The 14,552-nt window shown below is 35.6% G+C and overlaps 1 protein-coding gene and 2 pseudogenes across 1 annotated transcript; all 3 read left to right on the top strand.

Moving 5' to 3' along the window:
- Positions 1–4,180: 4,180 nt before the first annotated feature.
- Positions 4,181–6,280, top strand: LOC107060869 (pentatricopeptide repeat-containing protein At3g58590-like). Its single transcript, XM_015309342.1, has one exon. It carries the CDS (start codon positions 4,181–4,183, stop codon positions 6,278–6,280), a length of 2,100 nt encoding a protein of 699 aa, XP_015164828.1.
- A 1,607-nt stretch (positions 6,281–7,887) lies between these two features.
- On the top strand, positions 7,888–10,073 carry LOC102579432 (pentatricopeptide repeat-containing protein At3g58590-like; annotated as a pseudogene).
- A 2,365-nt stretch (positions 10,074–12,438) lies between these two features.
- Positions 12,439–13,363, top strand: LOC102579758 (acetyl-CoA-benzylalcohol acetyltransferase-like; annotated as a pseudogene).
- Positions 13,364–14,552: the final 1,189 nt, after the last annotated feature.

Raw genomic sequence — 14,552 nt, forward strand, 5'->3', positions numbered from 1 at the left:
CACGCCTTCTCCAAATACCCCTACTCATTTGTAGAAAAATCTGCACATACCCGTTCCCCCACCCCATTGTCTTCTCCAAATACCCCCATCTCTTTTTTGCTAAAACATCTAGGCACCTACATACTCTTTCTTTTTTATTAGTGTCTTTTTCAAAAAAAAATAATCTTTTTTACCCTAATTAGCAGGTTTATAATTCACCAAAAAATAAACTTACTCCTCTTTAAATATTAAATTCTTTCTCATGAATAATTCAATATTTAATCTTGAAATGGGTCTATTCCTAAATTTCTAAAATAGTTTCCATCATTTTTCATCATTTTACTGTAACTATTTTTATTCACCATGTTGGATATTTAAGTTTGCAAAAATGGTGGCTGAAAATGGGAAAGAAGAAGAAAAAAATAATTAAAAAATCGACTAAATAGGTTTTTCACGCGCGCTCAGCAAGTGTATTACACTCACTAAGCCATGTAAGCAAAAAGTGTCAAAATGACACAGCGAGACCCTACATGAGGTGTCTAAAATGAACATCGCCCACTTAAGGTGCCTAAGTGAAACTTCGTGCCAAATTTAAGGGGCTACCGATGGGTTAGGCCTATAAAAAAATTGTTTGTGTTGTTAAACAAATTAACACTATTAGTGGTACTTGTTTCGTTTGAACACAAGCTATGCTAATATTATTTCTTATTGTATGTTTGATTTGTTACATATATTACATAATATCTAATTTTCTTTTGTTTATTTGCAAATAAATCTTCCATCTTGTTTAATAGAAAAATGATTTGAAGGACCTAATGGATCAATTTTATCATTTTCATTGTTTTATATTGTAATAACTAATCATCATATTATTATTCCAACCTCAAGATAATTTATCACGATACCAATTACTATTATCCTAACAAAAGCAACGACAAAACTAGAATTTTAATTTGAAAAAGTTTTTATTAAGGTGCCAAAAACCAATTAATTTGGTCCCACTTACTTTTTTAAAATTTTCAAATCTCCCACATTCTTGTCTCTATGTCACATCTTTAGATTCTCTACCAAAAAAACAACCCAAAATTTCAAAAAAATAAAATTTAAAAAAAACTCTTCCCTCCCTTGTTTAAAAAATTAAGCACCCACCTGAAATTTTACAGATTATAAAAATAAACAAATTTCAAATCCTTCCCTCCAAAATTTTAGTCCTTCTTCAAAATCCCATATCTATAAATTACTTCTTCAAATACTTTGTTTTTTACATCTGAAAAAATGGAGGTGTTAGCTATTATTACTGAATTTGATAATAAGGAGAATATCTCACCTTTCTCTGTACAAAAATTGACCCCAAATTCTTCAAAATTGAAATTTTGCAAGAGAAAATTCAGGAGGCCTTTGAAAGATATCACCAATTCAGCTGCTTTTGCGAGATTTCATAGATCTGATTCTGTTTCTTCTCAAGAGATTGTTCGTCGAAAGCGAAAAGAAATTGATGAGAATGTTGATTCATTACAGAAGCAGCATTGTTCGAAGATGCTTAGAACAGATTTCAGATAGTTCAATTTTTTTCCAAATAAATATATTAAATTCAATTGTTTTTTTTTTGTTGAAGAAACTATGTGCTCTCTGTTAATTAATGTTCTGAATTAAACGAATTGCAGCAACAAAATAAATTCCCAAAATGTTTTTTTTTCTTTCATATGTGGTTTGATATATGCATTGGGAAATAATTAAATTCGGATTTGTGTATTGGGGCGGTGCTTTCAGTTAAGTGCGAAGAGATTTCAACCATCTCATTATATCTGGTTAAATTTCTAAAACGATTGTTATTTGTCAATGAGTCTTGCTATATTTCTTATGGAAAAGATATGTTTGATTTGGAACGAGCGAAGGGATCTCAATCATCCCATCCACTTTAATTAGTATGAAAAGGGCCCCGCTTAGCTTTTGCTTCTTGATTGACTTAATGTTGATTGTTACATTTATCTATATATAATTAGAAGTTAGTGCTAGTGAGTAGTGCATTAGTGACATAACCTTACTAATAAGACCAAAAACCAGGCCAGTAAACGGGATTATGCACCTAGATTTTGTAAATTATGTTTGCTACTTTTCAATTTGACTTTATCAAAGTGTTTAATGAGTTTTGTATTTGATTAAAAACAAGTAATTAACTAGATACGTAAATCTTGTTTTGAAACATGTATATGACTTAAGCTTCTAATTGCCTTTAGTGGAGTGTGACTAAAATAATATAATTAGATGAATGAGACTTAAAACAGAGAAAGAACATTGTTTTGGTTTGATATTTGAACAAAGTTTTAAATCACACTATATTAAAAATATCTTTGGACTGACTTAGCCAACAACTGGTTTTAAAGCCAATGATTCGACCAGACAATTATGAAAATGGTGAAGTGATAGTATAATATTCAGTTTACTATATACCTTTAGAGTAGCTTGAAGATGTGCACACACAAGAAGAAACTAGCTAGCTCCGAGTTTCGGTGGGGCCAAAAATGCTCAGTCATGTAGGTGGAACACAATAATCTCAGAATAAATTTGTGGATTGTAGTGATGGGCCATGTGAAACTTAGTGTGAGAAGGAGATTTTTGGGTGTGCGAACAAAGTTTCATATTAATAGTTGAAAAAAATTAGAAAAGAACATTTAAGTTGTTTGAATACCCCTAATGGTATGAAAGTGAGCCTTTTTAAGGGAAACCATAGAGGGACCCAGACTAGACAATATCACACTATATCAAGAATATCTAAATACTGAATTTGTTAGTATTATCTTATTATATGCTAATAAACAAGAATAGAATGAACGAGGCTCATAGGTTTACACCTTTACTTTTATCTCTTTCATCTTGGTATTATAGCAGACAAAGCTCTTGAGATCGAATCTCACCCGTCATTCATATAAAAATGAATTTTCACGTGTTTGACCCATAAAAAAAAAGCAGGATAGTCACTAACCAAAAAAAAAAAGTCGAATTTGACAAATCAAATTGATTGTCACAGACCACTTGCAAAACTAAAGATAGACAACTTTTATGAACTAAAAAAATAACTTATGTTAGGACAAATAGAAGTTGACTCTTCGATGCCTCACAAAGGAATGTTAAGACAACAAATTAAAAGTTATATTTCAATAAATCTTTTCCAAATAACAAACTCTGAACAAGTGGCCAAATAAATATAAGAAAAATATTTTTTCTCTATATATATGTATGTTGAAAACTAGGCTACATCTATGTTTTAAGTATTTATCATCAATTAGGACAATGTATCTGGGGAAATTTTATGTATTTCTAATTGTTGTACTTATTATGGTGCAATGTTCAAATATTGCTCGTCCTATGGAGCAGAAAAGAAGTTTAACTGAACCTTTTCTCGTATATTTCGAGAGGAAAAAAGCCCTTGAGGTACATTATTATGACGGATATAAAAGCAAATTACAAAGTAGATACAAGCCAACGCGACGAAGTCCTGGAGGACCTGACCCCAAACATCATTAATCCATGAATGAGTTGTTGTCATGAAGGGAAAATAAGAACTTTGTATCATTTTTATTTGTGTTAGATCTTAGATGGATATGCAATGGTGTTCATACTTGCATTTTCACCTTGTTTTCTTCATAAGTAGTAGTAAGAGTAATATATTAAGAGTTAAAAAGACCATAGTATGATATTTTCACAAGACAATTTGCCACAGAATCAGAGATCAATTCTCACTTAATGCATATGTATTCATATTCTAAAAATCCTATATTCGCCTCTGTATGTTAAATATATGTTCCTCAAAAGAATGTTCCATGTTTTTAATAGCTTCAGTGTTATTACAATCTTGTCTTTTATTTAAATTGATAACGTTCTTTATTTTCGAATATAAAACCCCAAAACAAGTATGATAGACTCTTGTGATTCGGCCCTTCCTCGAATAAGTGCATAAAATTGCAGCTCCTCCTCTGCTTCTAAATGCATACAAGCTCAGTACTTCCCAGTAAAGAGTTTTACTCTTTGGCTGGGCTGCATGAGGAACACTACTTCACTGTCAAGAATTTCAACATTCCCTAAATATTTCTCTAATCATGGAGATAATATCAAACACCAAAAGCTCATTCAGTTATCTCAAGAACCAAATTGGATTCAATCTCTCGACGCAACTAAGGCTCTTCACGCACTCACAATAACAATGGGGCAACACCCAACTCAACCCTTTTTGGCGAATAACACTATCATGTTCAAGTATTCTGTATTCGGTGATATCTGCATTGCACGCAAGGTGTTTGATAATATGTCCAAAAGAAATGTTGCGTCATACAATACAATGATTAGTGGTTATAGTCGGAATGGAAGTTTATTAGAGGCTTGGAAGTTGTTTTCTGAGATGAGGGGTTGTGGATATGTGCCGACTCAGTTTAGTTTTGGTGGGGTTTTGGGTTGTGAGTGTTTGGATGTTATTCAAGGATTTCAGTTGCAAGCGTTGGCTGAAAAATTGGGGCTGTTTTTCGTTGATGCTGTAACAGGGACTGCATTATTGGGTTTACTTGGAAGGAAAGGATGGTTAGATGAAGCTATGCAGGTTTTCGACGAAATGCCTAAAAGGAATTTGGTGACTTTGAATTGTATGATATCCTTGTTTGGACAGTATGAATGTGTTGAGGAGTCAATGATGGTGTTAAGGAGGTTATTAAGGAGTGGAATGGCTCCTTCCGAGAGCACTTTCGTGGGCATATTGGCCGGTTTTGTTGGGGAACTTGATTTGATATTAGGGGAACTAGTACATGGGTTGGTAGTGAAAAATGGACTGGATTTTTCTGTTTCAGTGAATAATTCATTGATTAACATGTATGCGAAATGCTCTGACATACATATGGCGGAGAAAATGTTTGAAGATGTTCCTGTTAAGGATGTTGTGTCGTGGAATACAATGGTTGGTGCAATGGCGAAGATTGAAAGAGCGGATAGGGCATTGGTTGTTTTAAGGAAAATGTGTGTAAGTGGCGTATTGCTTAATGATACGAGTTATGTGAGTGCCCTAAGTTGCTGCACTAGCCAGCAGTTTCGATTGCTTGGGGAGTCCATCCATGCGAAAGTAATCCAGAAAAAGTTTGAATCTGATGTATATGTCGGTAGTGCTTTACTTGACTTTTATGTTAAATGTGATAGATTGGATGATGCTCATGTTTGCTTTGATGAAATATCGGAGAAGAATGTGGTTTCTTGGAATACGTTGATGTTGGGTTATTCGAGTAAAGGTTCTTCTTATGTTATTACGCTGCTTCAACAAATGATTCACTCGGGTTGTCTTCCCACTGAGTTTTCTTTTTCTATTGCTGTGAAATCGTCAGGACTATTAGAGGTACTTCAGCTCCATTCTTTGTCCATAAAAATGGGTTACATTGATAATGATTATGTCTCTAGCAGTTTCATTTCTTCGTATGCAAAATCTAGTTCAGTTGATGATGCCCTAAGGTTTGTCACTACCAATGACATGCCACTTCCTGTTGTTGCATCCAATATGATCGCAAATATTTATAACAGAAATGGACAATTCGATAAGACTCAAGAGTTGTTTTCGGACCTTGAAAATCCAGATACTGTATCTTGGAATATCTTGATTGCAGCCTGTTCTAGAAATGGTGATTACGAAGAAGTTTTTGAACTTCTTGGACACATGCGGATGGCTAGAGTATCTCCTGATAGATACACATATGTTAGCCTGTTTAGTGTGTGCACCAAGCTTTGTAACCTTGGTCTAGGTAGCTCACTTCATGGCCTCATTATAAAGACTGATTTTAAGCGTTGTGACACATTTGTCTGCAATATCATGATTGACATGTATGGCAAATGCGGGAGTCTTGCAAGTTCAATCAAGATTTTCAATGAAATGACGACTAAAAATGTGATCACATGGACAACCATTGTTTCAGCCCTTGGACTGCACGGTTATGCACACGAGGCATTAGAGAAATTCAAGGAGATGGATATGAACGGAATTAAACCTGATAAGGTTGTTTTCGTAGCTGTGCTTTCAGCATGTAGGCACGTTGGATTAGTGAAAGAGGGAATGAAATTGTTTGGGCAGATGAAAGGGAAATATGGGGTAGAACCAGAGATGGATCACTATCTTATTGCAGTGGACTTGTTGGCTAGGTATGGCTATTTGACAGAAGCCGAGCAGTTAATCACTGGGATGCCTTTCCCTCCAAATGCTCTAATATGGCGCATTTTTTTGGAAGGCTGCAAGAAAAAGAGAAGCATAGACGACACTATCGCTCTTGCTTCATAAAATATGTGTGATGCAGAGGACTACTATTGAAAGTAATGATCATGTTGCTTGATGGAGCTTATTTATTGTTTTCTCCCAACAACATATGAACAAACAGGAAACTGGTGTATTGATAACATGATGTTGCCTCAACCGGTTACAAGGTCGATGGATTATCAAGGTATGAGTTAGTTCCTTGATTATTACTGATGCAGCTGTTGTTTCTTCTGACGGAAAACTAAATTCAACATCAAATGGATGCTCTTAAGTAGATTATTGGAAGATCTTTTCATGTACTTACCTTAACAAATCTGCTTTTAGTTTTTTCCTACTGAAGGTTGAATAGCTTACAGAGATCGACTTGTCCGAGCATGAATGACTAAGAAATCATCAAGTACAAATTGGTCTAAACTAATCACAAACAAAACAGAGGAAACAGGTGAGATCTAAAGAAGTCTACCACTAAAGAATGTGGTGCAGTGGATGAGTCTGCTCCCCCCTTAACTAGAGATCTCGGGTTCGAGCCCTAGATATAGAGAAATCCTTGGTAGGGAGCACTTCCCCCTTAAATGGGGCCCTACGCAGCACTAATCAAATTAGTCAGACTCCAATGCGAGGACAAAGGAGTCATGTCTTTTGTAATCCATAGGCCATTACTCTGCTTCAATTGTGAATCCATATCATCAACATAACATGATATTGTTCGATTTTTTCTTGTCGATTCTATTGAGTTCTGGGGAAAATAAACTTCTGGAAGTGTTCTATCCGGTTGGAGAAATATGAGTTAGGCTTAAAGAAATGGTCTATTTGGTTTATATTTCTGATGATCTCTTTATTTGTCATCAATAAGGATTTGTTATAGAAGAAAAAAGTTGAATAGTATATATTGTGACCATAATAATAAAAACCACAGGGAAGCTAATTATATTGTGGTTGACCATAATAATAATAATAATCATAATCCATCATTGCATGATCTACAATTGAAACTCCAACAAAATCAAAAATTTGAGTGATCAATTCAACTCAATTGACTTTCCACACTGCCCCCTTGATGAAGATGAATTCCTACAGGTTTTAGAGCTCAAGTGATTTACCAAAGTGATCAGACCTTGAAAGCTGCTTTTTCAAGTCTCAGTAGCTGAACGTTCTATCGATACAAGAAGGTTTTTTTTCTTTTGACAACTTACATTATCAAAAAAATAAGTTATAGTTCTAATGAAGAACCTTCATAGTACTCCAAAGTCTTACCCATGGAAATAGAAGAATGCTTCATATGTACATTTTTTATGTACCTTAACTAGAAGTTTATCTTTTTTTTTGTGATGTAAAAGGAAGTCTCCATAGTTTACTTTAATATAACCAATTGTAAATAGGAAAAGTCCTCCTATTATGGTATTAATTTTCCTATTAATTCACCCCACTAGTTCTTTTGTTGACTAATTAAACTATCTTTAGCAAGATAGTTGACTAGTGTTACCACCATTAGGATCGGAGGTTAGGTTTATGTCTCTTGCTTTGTACTTTTCGTTAATTAAAGATATTAACATGTTAATTAGGAGCCAATGCTAAACCTTCCACTACCATGGAAGATAAAAGCCTGGTTCGATAATTTTAACATACAAAATATTTTCTTTTCTACAATGTAAATATATATGTAATACATGATATACCAACACATAGTTGATAGTCGCAATGGAAGTATATTAGAGGCTTGGAAGTTGTTTTCTGAGATGAGGGGTTGTGGATATGTGCCGACTCAGTTTAGTTTTGGTGGGGTTTTGGGTTGTGAGTGTTTGGATGTTATTCAAGGATTTCAGTTGCAAGCGTTGGCTGAAAAATTGGGGCTGTTTTTCGTTGATGCTGTAACAGGGACTGCATTATTGGGTTTACTTGGAAGGAAAGGATGGTTAGATGAAGCTATGCAGGTTTTCGACGAAATGCCTAAAAGGAATTTGGTGACTTTGAATTGTATGATATCCTTGTTTGGACAGTATGAATGTGTTGAGGAGTCAATGATGGTGTTAAGGAGGTTATTAAGGAGTGGAATGGCTCCTTCCGAGAGCACTTTCGTGGGCATATTGGTCGGTTTTGTTGGGGAACTTGATTTGATATTAGGGGAACTAGTACATGGGTAGGTAGTGAAAAATGGACTGGATTTTTCTGTTTCAGTGAATAATTCATTGATTAACATGTATGCGAAATGCTCTGACATACATATGGCGGAGAAAATGTTTGAAGATGTTCCTGTTAAGGATGTTGTGTCGTGGAATACAATGGTTGGTGCAATGGCGAAGATTGAAAGAGCGGATAGGGCATTGGTTGTTTTAAGGAAAATGTGTGTAAGTGGCGTATTGCTTAATGATACGAGTTATGTGAGTGCCCTAAGTTGCTGCACTAGCCAGCAGTTTCGATTGCTTGGGGAGTCCATCCATGCGAAAGTAATCCAGAAAAAGTTTGAATCTGATGTATATGTCGGTAGTGCTTTACTTGACTTTTATGTTAAATGTGATAGATTGGATGATGCTCATGTTTGCTTTGATGAAATATCGGAGAAGAATGTGGTTTCTTGGAATACGTTGATGTTGGGTTATTCGAGTAAAGGTTCTTCTTATGTTATTACGCTGCTTCAACAAATGATTCACTCGGGTTGTCTTCCCACTGAGTTTTCTTTTTCTATTGCTGTGAAATCGTCAGGACTATTAGAGGTACTTCAGCTCCATTCTTTGTCCATAAAAATGGGTTACATTGATAATGATTATGTCTCTAGCAGTTTCATTTCTTCGTATGCAAAATCTAGTTCAGTTGATGATGCCCTAAGGTTTGTCACTACCAATGACATGCCACTTCCTGTTGTTGCATCCAATATGATCGCAAATATTTATAACAGAAATGGACAATTCGATAAGACTCAAGAGTTGTTTTCGGACCTTGAAAATCCAGATACTGTATCTTGGAATATCTTGATTGCAGCCTGTTCTAGAAATGGTGATTACGAAGAAGTTTTTGAACTTCTTGGACACATGCGGATGGCTAGAGTATCTCCTGATAGATACACATATGTTAGCCTGTTTAGTGTGTGCACCAAGCTTTGTAACCTTGGTCTAGGTAGCTCACTTCATGGCCTCATTATAAAGACTGATTTTAAGCGTTGTGACACATTTGTCTGCAATATCATGATTGACATGTATGGCAAATGCGGGAGTCTTGCAAGTTCAATCAAGATTTTCAATGAAATGACGACTAAAAATGTGATCACATGGACAACCATTGTTTCAGCCCTTGGACTGCACGGTTATGCACACGAGGCATTAGAGAAATTCAAGGAGATGGATATGAACGGAATTAAACCTGATAAGGTTGTTTTCGTAGCTGTGCTTTCAGCATGTAGGCACGTTGGATTAGTGAAAGAGGGAATGAAATTGTTTGGGCAGATGAAAGGGAAATATGGGGTAGAACCAGAGATGGATCACTATCTTATTGCAGTGGACTTGTTGGCTAGGTATGGCTATTTGACAGAAGCCGAGCAGTTAATCACTGGGATGCCTTTCCCTCCAAATGCTCTAATATGGCGCATTTTTTTGGAAGGCTGCAAGAAAAAGAGAAGCATAGACGACACTATCGCTCTTGCTTCATAAAATATGTGTGATGCAGAGGACTACTATTGAAAGTAATGATCATGTTGCTATTAATAGTATATACAGCCGTTTCAAAAGCATTTGTCCAAAAATGGGAAGGAACATTGGCATGATGTAATAATGCTTTACCAGTTTCGACAATATGCCTATGTTTACGTTCTACGCAACCATTTTGTTCAGGAGTGTAAGGACAAGAAACTCGTTGTGTAATACCATTATCACGTAAATAGTTGGTTAAGGCTTGAAACTCCCCTCCCCAGTCCGCTTGAAAACATTTAATTGGGCGACCAAATTTTTTTTCAACAAGAGTGCGAAACTGAATAAAAACAGAAGTAACTTCAGATTTAAAGCGAAGAAAATAGATCCAAGTGTATTTTCTAAAATGATAAAAAAAGATCACATAATAGCGATAACCATCATTAGAAACAACCGGGGCAGGTCCCCAAACATCTAAACAAATTAAATAAAGTGGTCCAGAAGCCTGAAAAACTAGATTCACAAAAGAAATCTTATGACTTTTGCTAACAGCACAAGTAGTGCATAAACTAGGAGATTTGCTAGACTGAAAAACAGTAGATGGTAATGCTTGACGAACGGTAGGATAAGATGCATGAGCCAGACGAGCATGCCAAACACCACGAGAAGCTGCAAAGGAAGCTGGAGAGGATAGTTTTGTCACAGGAAGCGAGTATAGTCCTCTATTAGTCCATCCTTGTGAAGTGGTACCCTCGTTGCCAAATCCTTAATCAAAAAATGGTCAGAAAAGAATTCAACAGACACATTGTTAGATTTAGTAAAGGAACTAATGGAAACTAAATTTTGAGTAGCAGTAGGAACATGAAGAATATCGTCAAGTTTGAAGTTTTTGTCGGAAGCGACAATAGAACTTGCACTTATATGAGATATTGGTAATTTAGAGTCATTACCTAGAGTTACTTCCTCAGAACCTTGATATTCAGAGTGAATGCCAAGGTTATCCAGATCAGATGTCAGATGATGCATGGTGCCACTATCCATAAACCAATTTTGGGTAGGTGAATGTTGGGTATTTGCTAGGTTGGAGACAGGTCGTCCAGAAACCCGAGTGCCATTAGATGTCTTGGGTGATGGGCAAACTCGTGCGACATGGCCTTTACCTTCACAATTATGACAAATAATTGTTGACATATTGAAGGTTGGAGATGGGATGTTAGAGGATTGAGTGGTATTCTGGAAATCACGTTGTTGGGGTATCTGAGAAAAACCATGATTTTGGAAACGTCCACGACCCCTGGTACCTCTACCTCTACCACGACCACGACCAAGAGGATAGGAACTCTGAGTATAGAGTGTCGTCGGCGCTATGACATTAAGAGTCTCATCTCTCTTTAATTGTCGTTCTTCATTCAACAATAGTCCATATAAAGCATCAAACGAGATATCCTCTTGACGCGATTCAAGTGATCTTGTAAATGGTCGATAGGCTGGTCCCAGTCCAGCAAGAATAAATTCGACCAAATCATCATTAGTAACTGGATGCTGCAATGCAGCCAACTTGTCCGCAATTCCTTTTGCCCTTTGCACATAAGACTCAATACTAGTATTGTCTCGCTGCAACGTGTGTAATTGTGTTTTCAGCTCACGAATTTGAGGCTTCGAACCTGAAGCATAGGCAGCAACCAGTTTGTTCCAAGCTGTTTGGGCTGTCTGAGCACCAACTAGTTGGGGTAATATTCCTTCAGATACGGAAGCAACGGTCTAACTTAACACAAGTTGATCTGCTTATACCCAAACATGGTAGTTTGGGTTAGGTTGATCATCAGACAAAAACTGCCCTGGAATTACCTGACTACCATCAATATGATGACCAAGTCCACAACCGCGAACCATCGGAAGGAACTGTGTCTTCCACAACAAAAATTTGATGATGTAAGTTTAAGCGGTAACTGATGAGCAAGGCTAGGAGATGGTAGAGTGGTGACCGTGGAGGTCTGTGTTCTCACGGTTGTTCCCTGCAAAGAGGAACTTGATGAGATGTTGTCGTCCACCATTGAAGCTGCTACAAAGCTTCTGTTTCTATGGCGAGGGTTTAAATTTGGGTTGTTTTAACCTCTTAGGGCCCTGATACCATGAAAGACTTTCTCATTATATTATATTGTAAATACACGCTATATTTATACATATAGATCAGGTAAGAGTCCTAGTCTAAGTCATGTAATGAAAATAACAATCCTATGCAAACTAAGCCACAAGTAAATAAATCAATCCAATTCATATTAGACAAGTAAGTTATCCTTCGTCATATATGTGTCAATACTCTTCCACTACTTGCCCAGTAGTATATGTATTGCTGAAACATCATGTAATAAGCTTCAAAAATCTTTGGCTTACATGCTAACTAAGTTTTATCCTCTGGCTGGAAAATTTAGAGAAAATGATCATCAACTCTCAATTCACTGCAATGACCAGGGCGTTGAGTATGTTGAAATCAAAGTCAACGCATCTTACTGAATTCTCCATCAAGGACTCAAAAATGAGCCTTTGGTTGATCTTTTTCGTAAAATGGATCATCGGCCATCAAGTCCATTACTTGGTGTTCAAGTGAACGTATTCAATTGTGGTGGACTAGTCATACAAATTACACACATTGTAGCTGATGCTTTCACTTTAGCAACATTTGTTAATGAATGGGCGTGCACTAGCCTTACAGGGACCACAAAAGATTGTCTCCCAATTAGTTTCGATCACTCTTCCCCACATGCAAGAGTGCTATTAGTACCTCAATATTCAGTACCACCACATTCTAACAGTACTACTCGCCCTAAGATTGTCACAAGGAGGTTTGTCTTTGATGCTTTGGCAATAGCAAACCTCAAAAATACAATCGAAGATTCAACTGCCAGTAGTAGCAGTAGCAGTAGCAGGCGGCCTACTAGATTGGTGGTAGTTATATATGTCCCTATTATGGAAGGTTCTTGCAGGCATTTCTTCCGCCAAAGATGGACATTCAAGGGACTCTAATTTATTATTTTCTATTAATTTGAGAGGAAAATCAAAGGTACCATCCTTAGAACATGGTCTAGGGAATTGTACCTGATCTAGAGGCAAGTGATCACTCAAGAAAGGATGAGTTGAATGATTTTGTAAAGTCTGTAGGAAATATAATATGGGACACTTGTGTAGGCATTGGTAAGGCGGCAAGCGTTGATGATGTTTCCTCTTTAGTTGTTAACAATCACACAAAAGGTGTAGACAAATATCTCCAACGAGACAAGATGGACATTTATCCGATTACTAGTTAGTGTGGATGAAGCTGACTTTGGATGGGGAAAGCCATTCTGGGTGACCTCCGTTAGCATTCATGATGATTTTGAAGCAATTGTTATGATGGACACAAAAGATGGTAATTAATGGAATACAAGCATGGATTGGTTTGACATGCATGACTCAATTCGAGAGAGACCCTCACATTTTGTCATCTACTTAATTCCAAAGTAGCATTTCATTCCTTGATTAATTGAATAAAATGAAACTACATTATTAGATGATATATGTAACATTTCTTGTTTTTTTTCATGATATAAAATAAAGTGTAGTTACGTACGTTCTTTTTATAATAAACTTGAGAATATTTCCCCGTTTCGCACAGTTATGTTAACTTTTTTTCTTCAAACAATAAAACTCTTATTTGCTTATAAAATTTTGTATTACTTGGCTCTAATCCGGCATCGGGCACACCTATGGTATATTATTCCAACAAGCTAAGTAAGAGAATATAATCCTTCTACAAATATACTATATTACTACGTATATTCCTACATATTTTGTACCCCGAATGCCTCCATCAAAGGATAGGTGTGTTCACGGCTCGGTTTGAGTTATTGATAAAAATAAAAATTATATCAATCTAGTTAGTTTTTAAGTTATGACAACTAAATCAAATTAAATAGAATATATATTTATCAATTTAGTTATTATTGGTTTCAATTATTGATTGTTTTCTTATTAATCATTCACAAAAATAAAATCAAAAGACAAGGTGGAGATATAGAAAAACATATATACATGTTCGTAATACTTTTTGTTTTGGCCTTTTTTGCTTTCGTAAATAAATTTTGATTATAGAAAATATCCATAAAAAATAGTATATTATACATATATAATTATTTTAAATAAATGTATACAATTTGTTGGTTCGTTGGGTTATTTCTTCAGTTTTTGAACAAATCCCAACTAAATATTACTATTCCCTTCGTCCCAAATTATATGACACCTTTTTGGATTTCGAGATTCAAACAAGTTTATCTTTGACCGTAATTTTTCATAAATATATTAAATTGACAATTCTTGTGGCTTAAACTACTCTTTACTTAGTTTCCGAATATATAAATTTTATTTCAAAAAATTTAAAGATTTCATGCCCGACTTTATAGTTAAAATTAGACTATTTAACTTTCCGGAAGTGAAAATCGCCACATAAATTAGGACGGAGGGAGTATTGTTTTTTTTAAACTGTAAAACTAAATTCGAATAAAATCGATTTTTACCCAAATCGTGAACACCCCTAAACATGACAAAGTAAATACTATACAAATGTTTTTAGTTAGTCTTTGAAATGCAGCTAGTAAGTATGACTAAGCACAAATTCCAAATAAGAAGTGAGAAAAGTGTGAATT

The sequence above is a fragment of the Solanum tuberosum genome, unplaced genomic scaffold, assembly GCF_000226075.1.
Source record: "Solanum tuberosum cultivar DM 1-3 516 R44 unplaced genomic scaffold, SolTub_3.0 scf00102, whole genome shotgun sequence".
Classification (NCBI taxonomy): domain Eukaryota; kingdom Viridiplantae; phylum Streptophyta; class Magnoliopsida; order Solanales; family Solanaceae; genus Solanum; species Solanum tuberosum.

What these genes read in the sequence shown, in the direction of transcription:
- LOC107060869 (XM_015309342.1), top strand. Translation starts at nt 4,181, where the DNA reads ATGGGGCAACACCCAACTCAACCCTTTTTGGCGAATAACACTATCATG.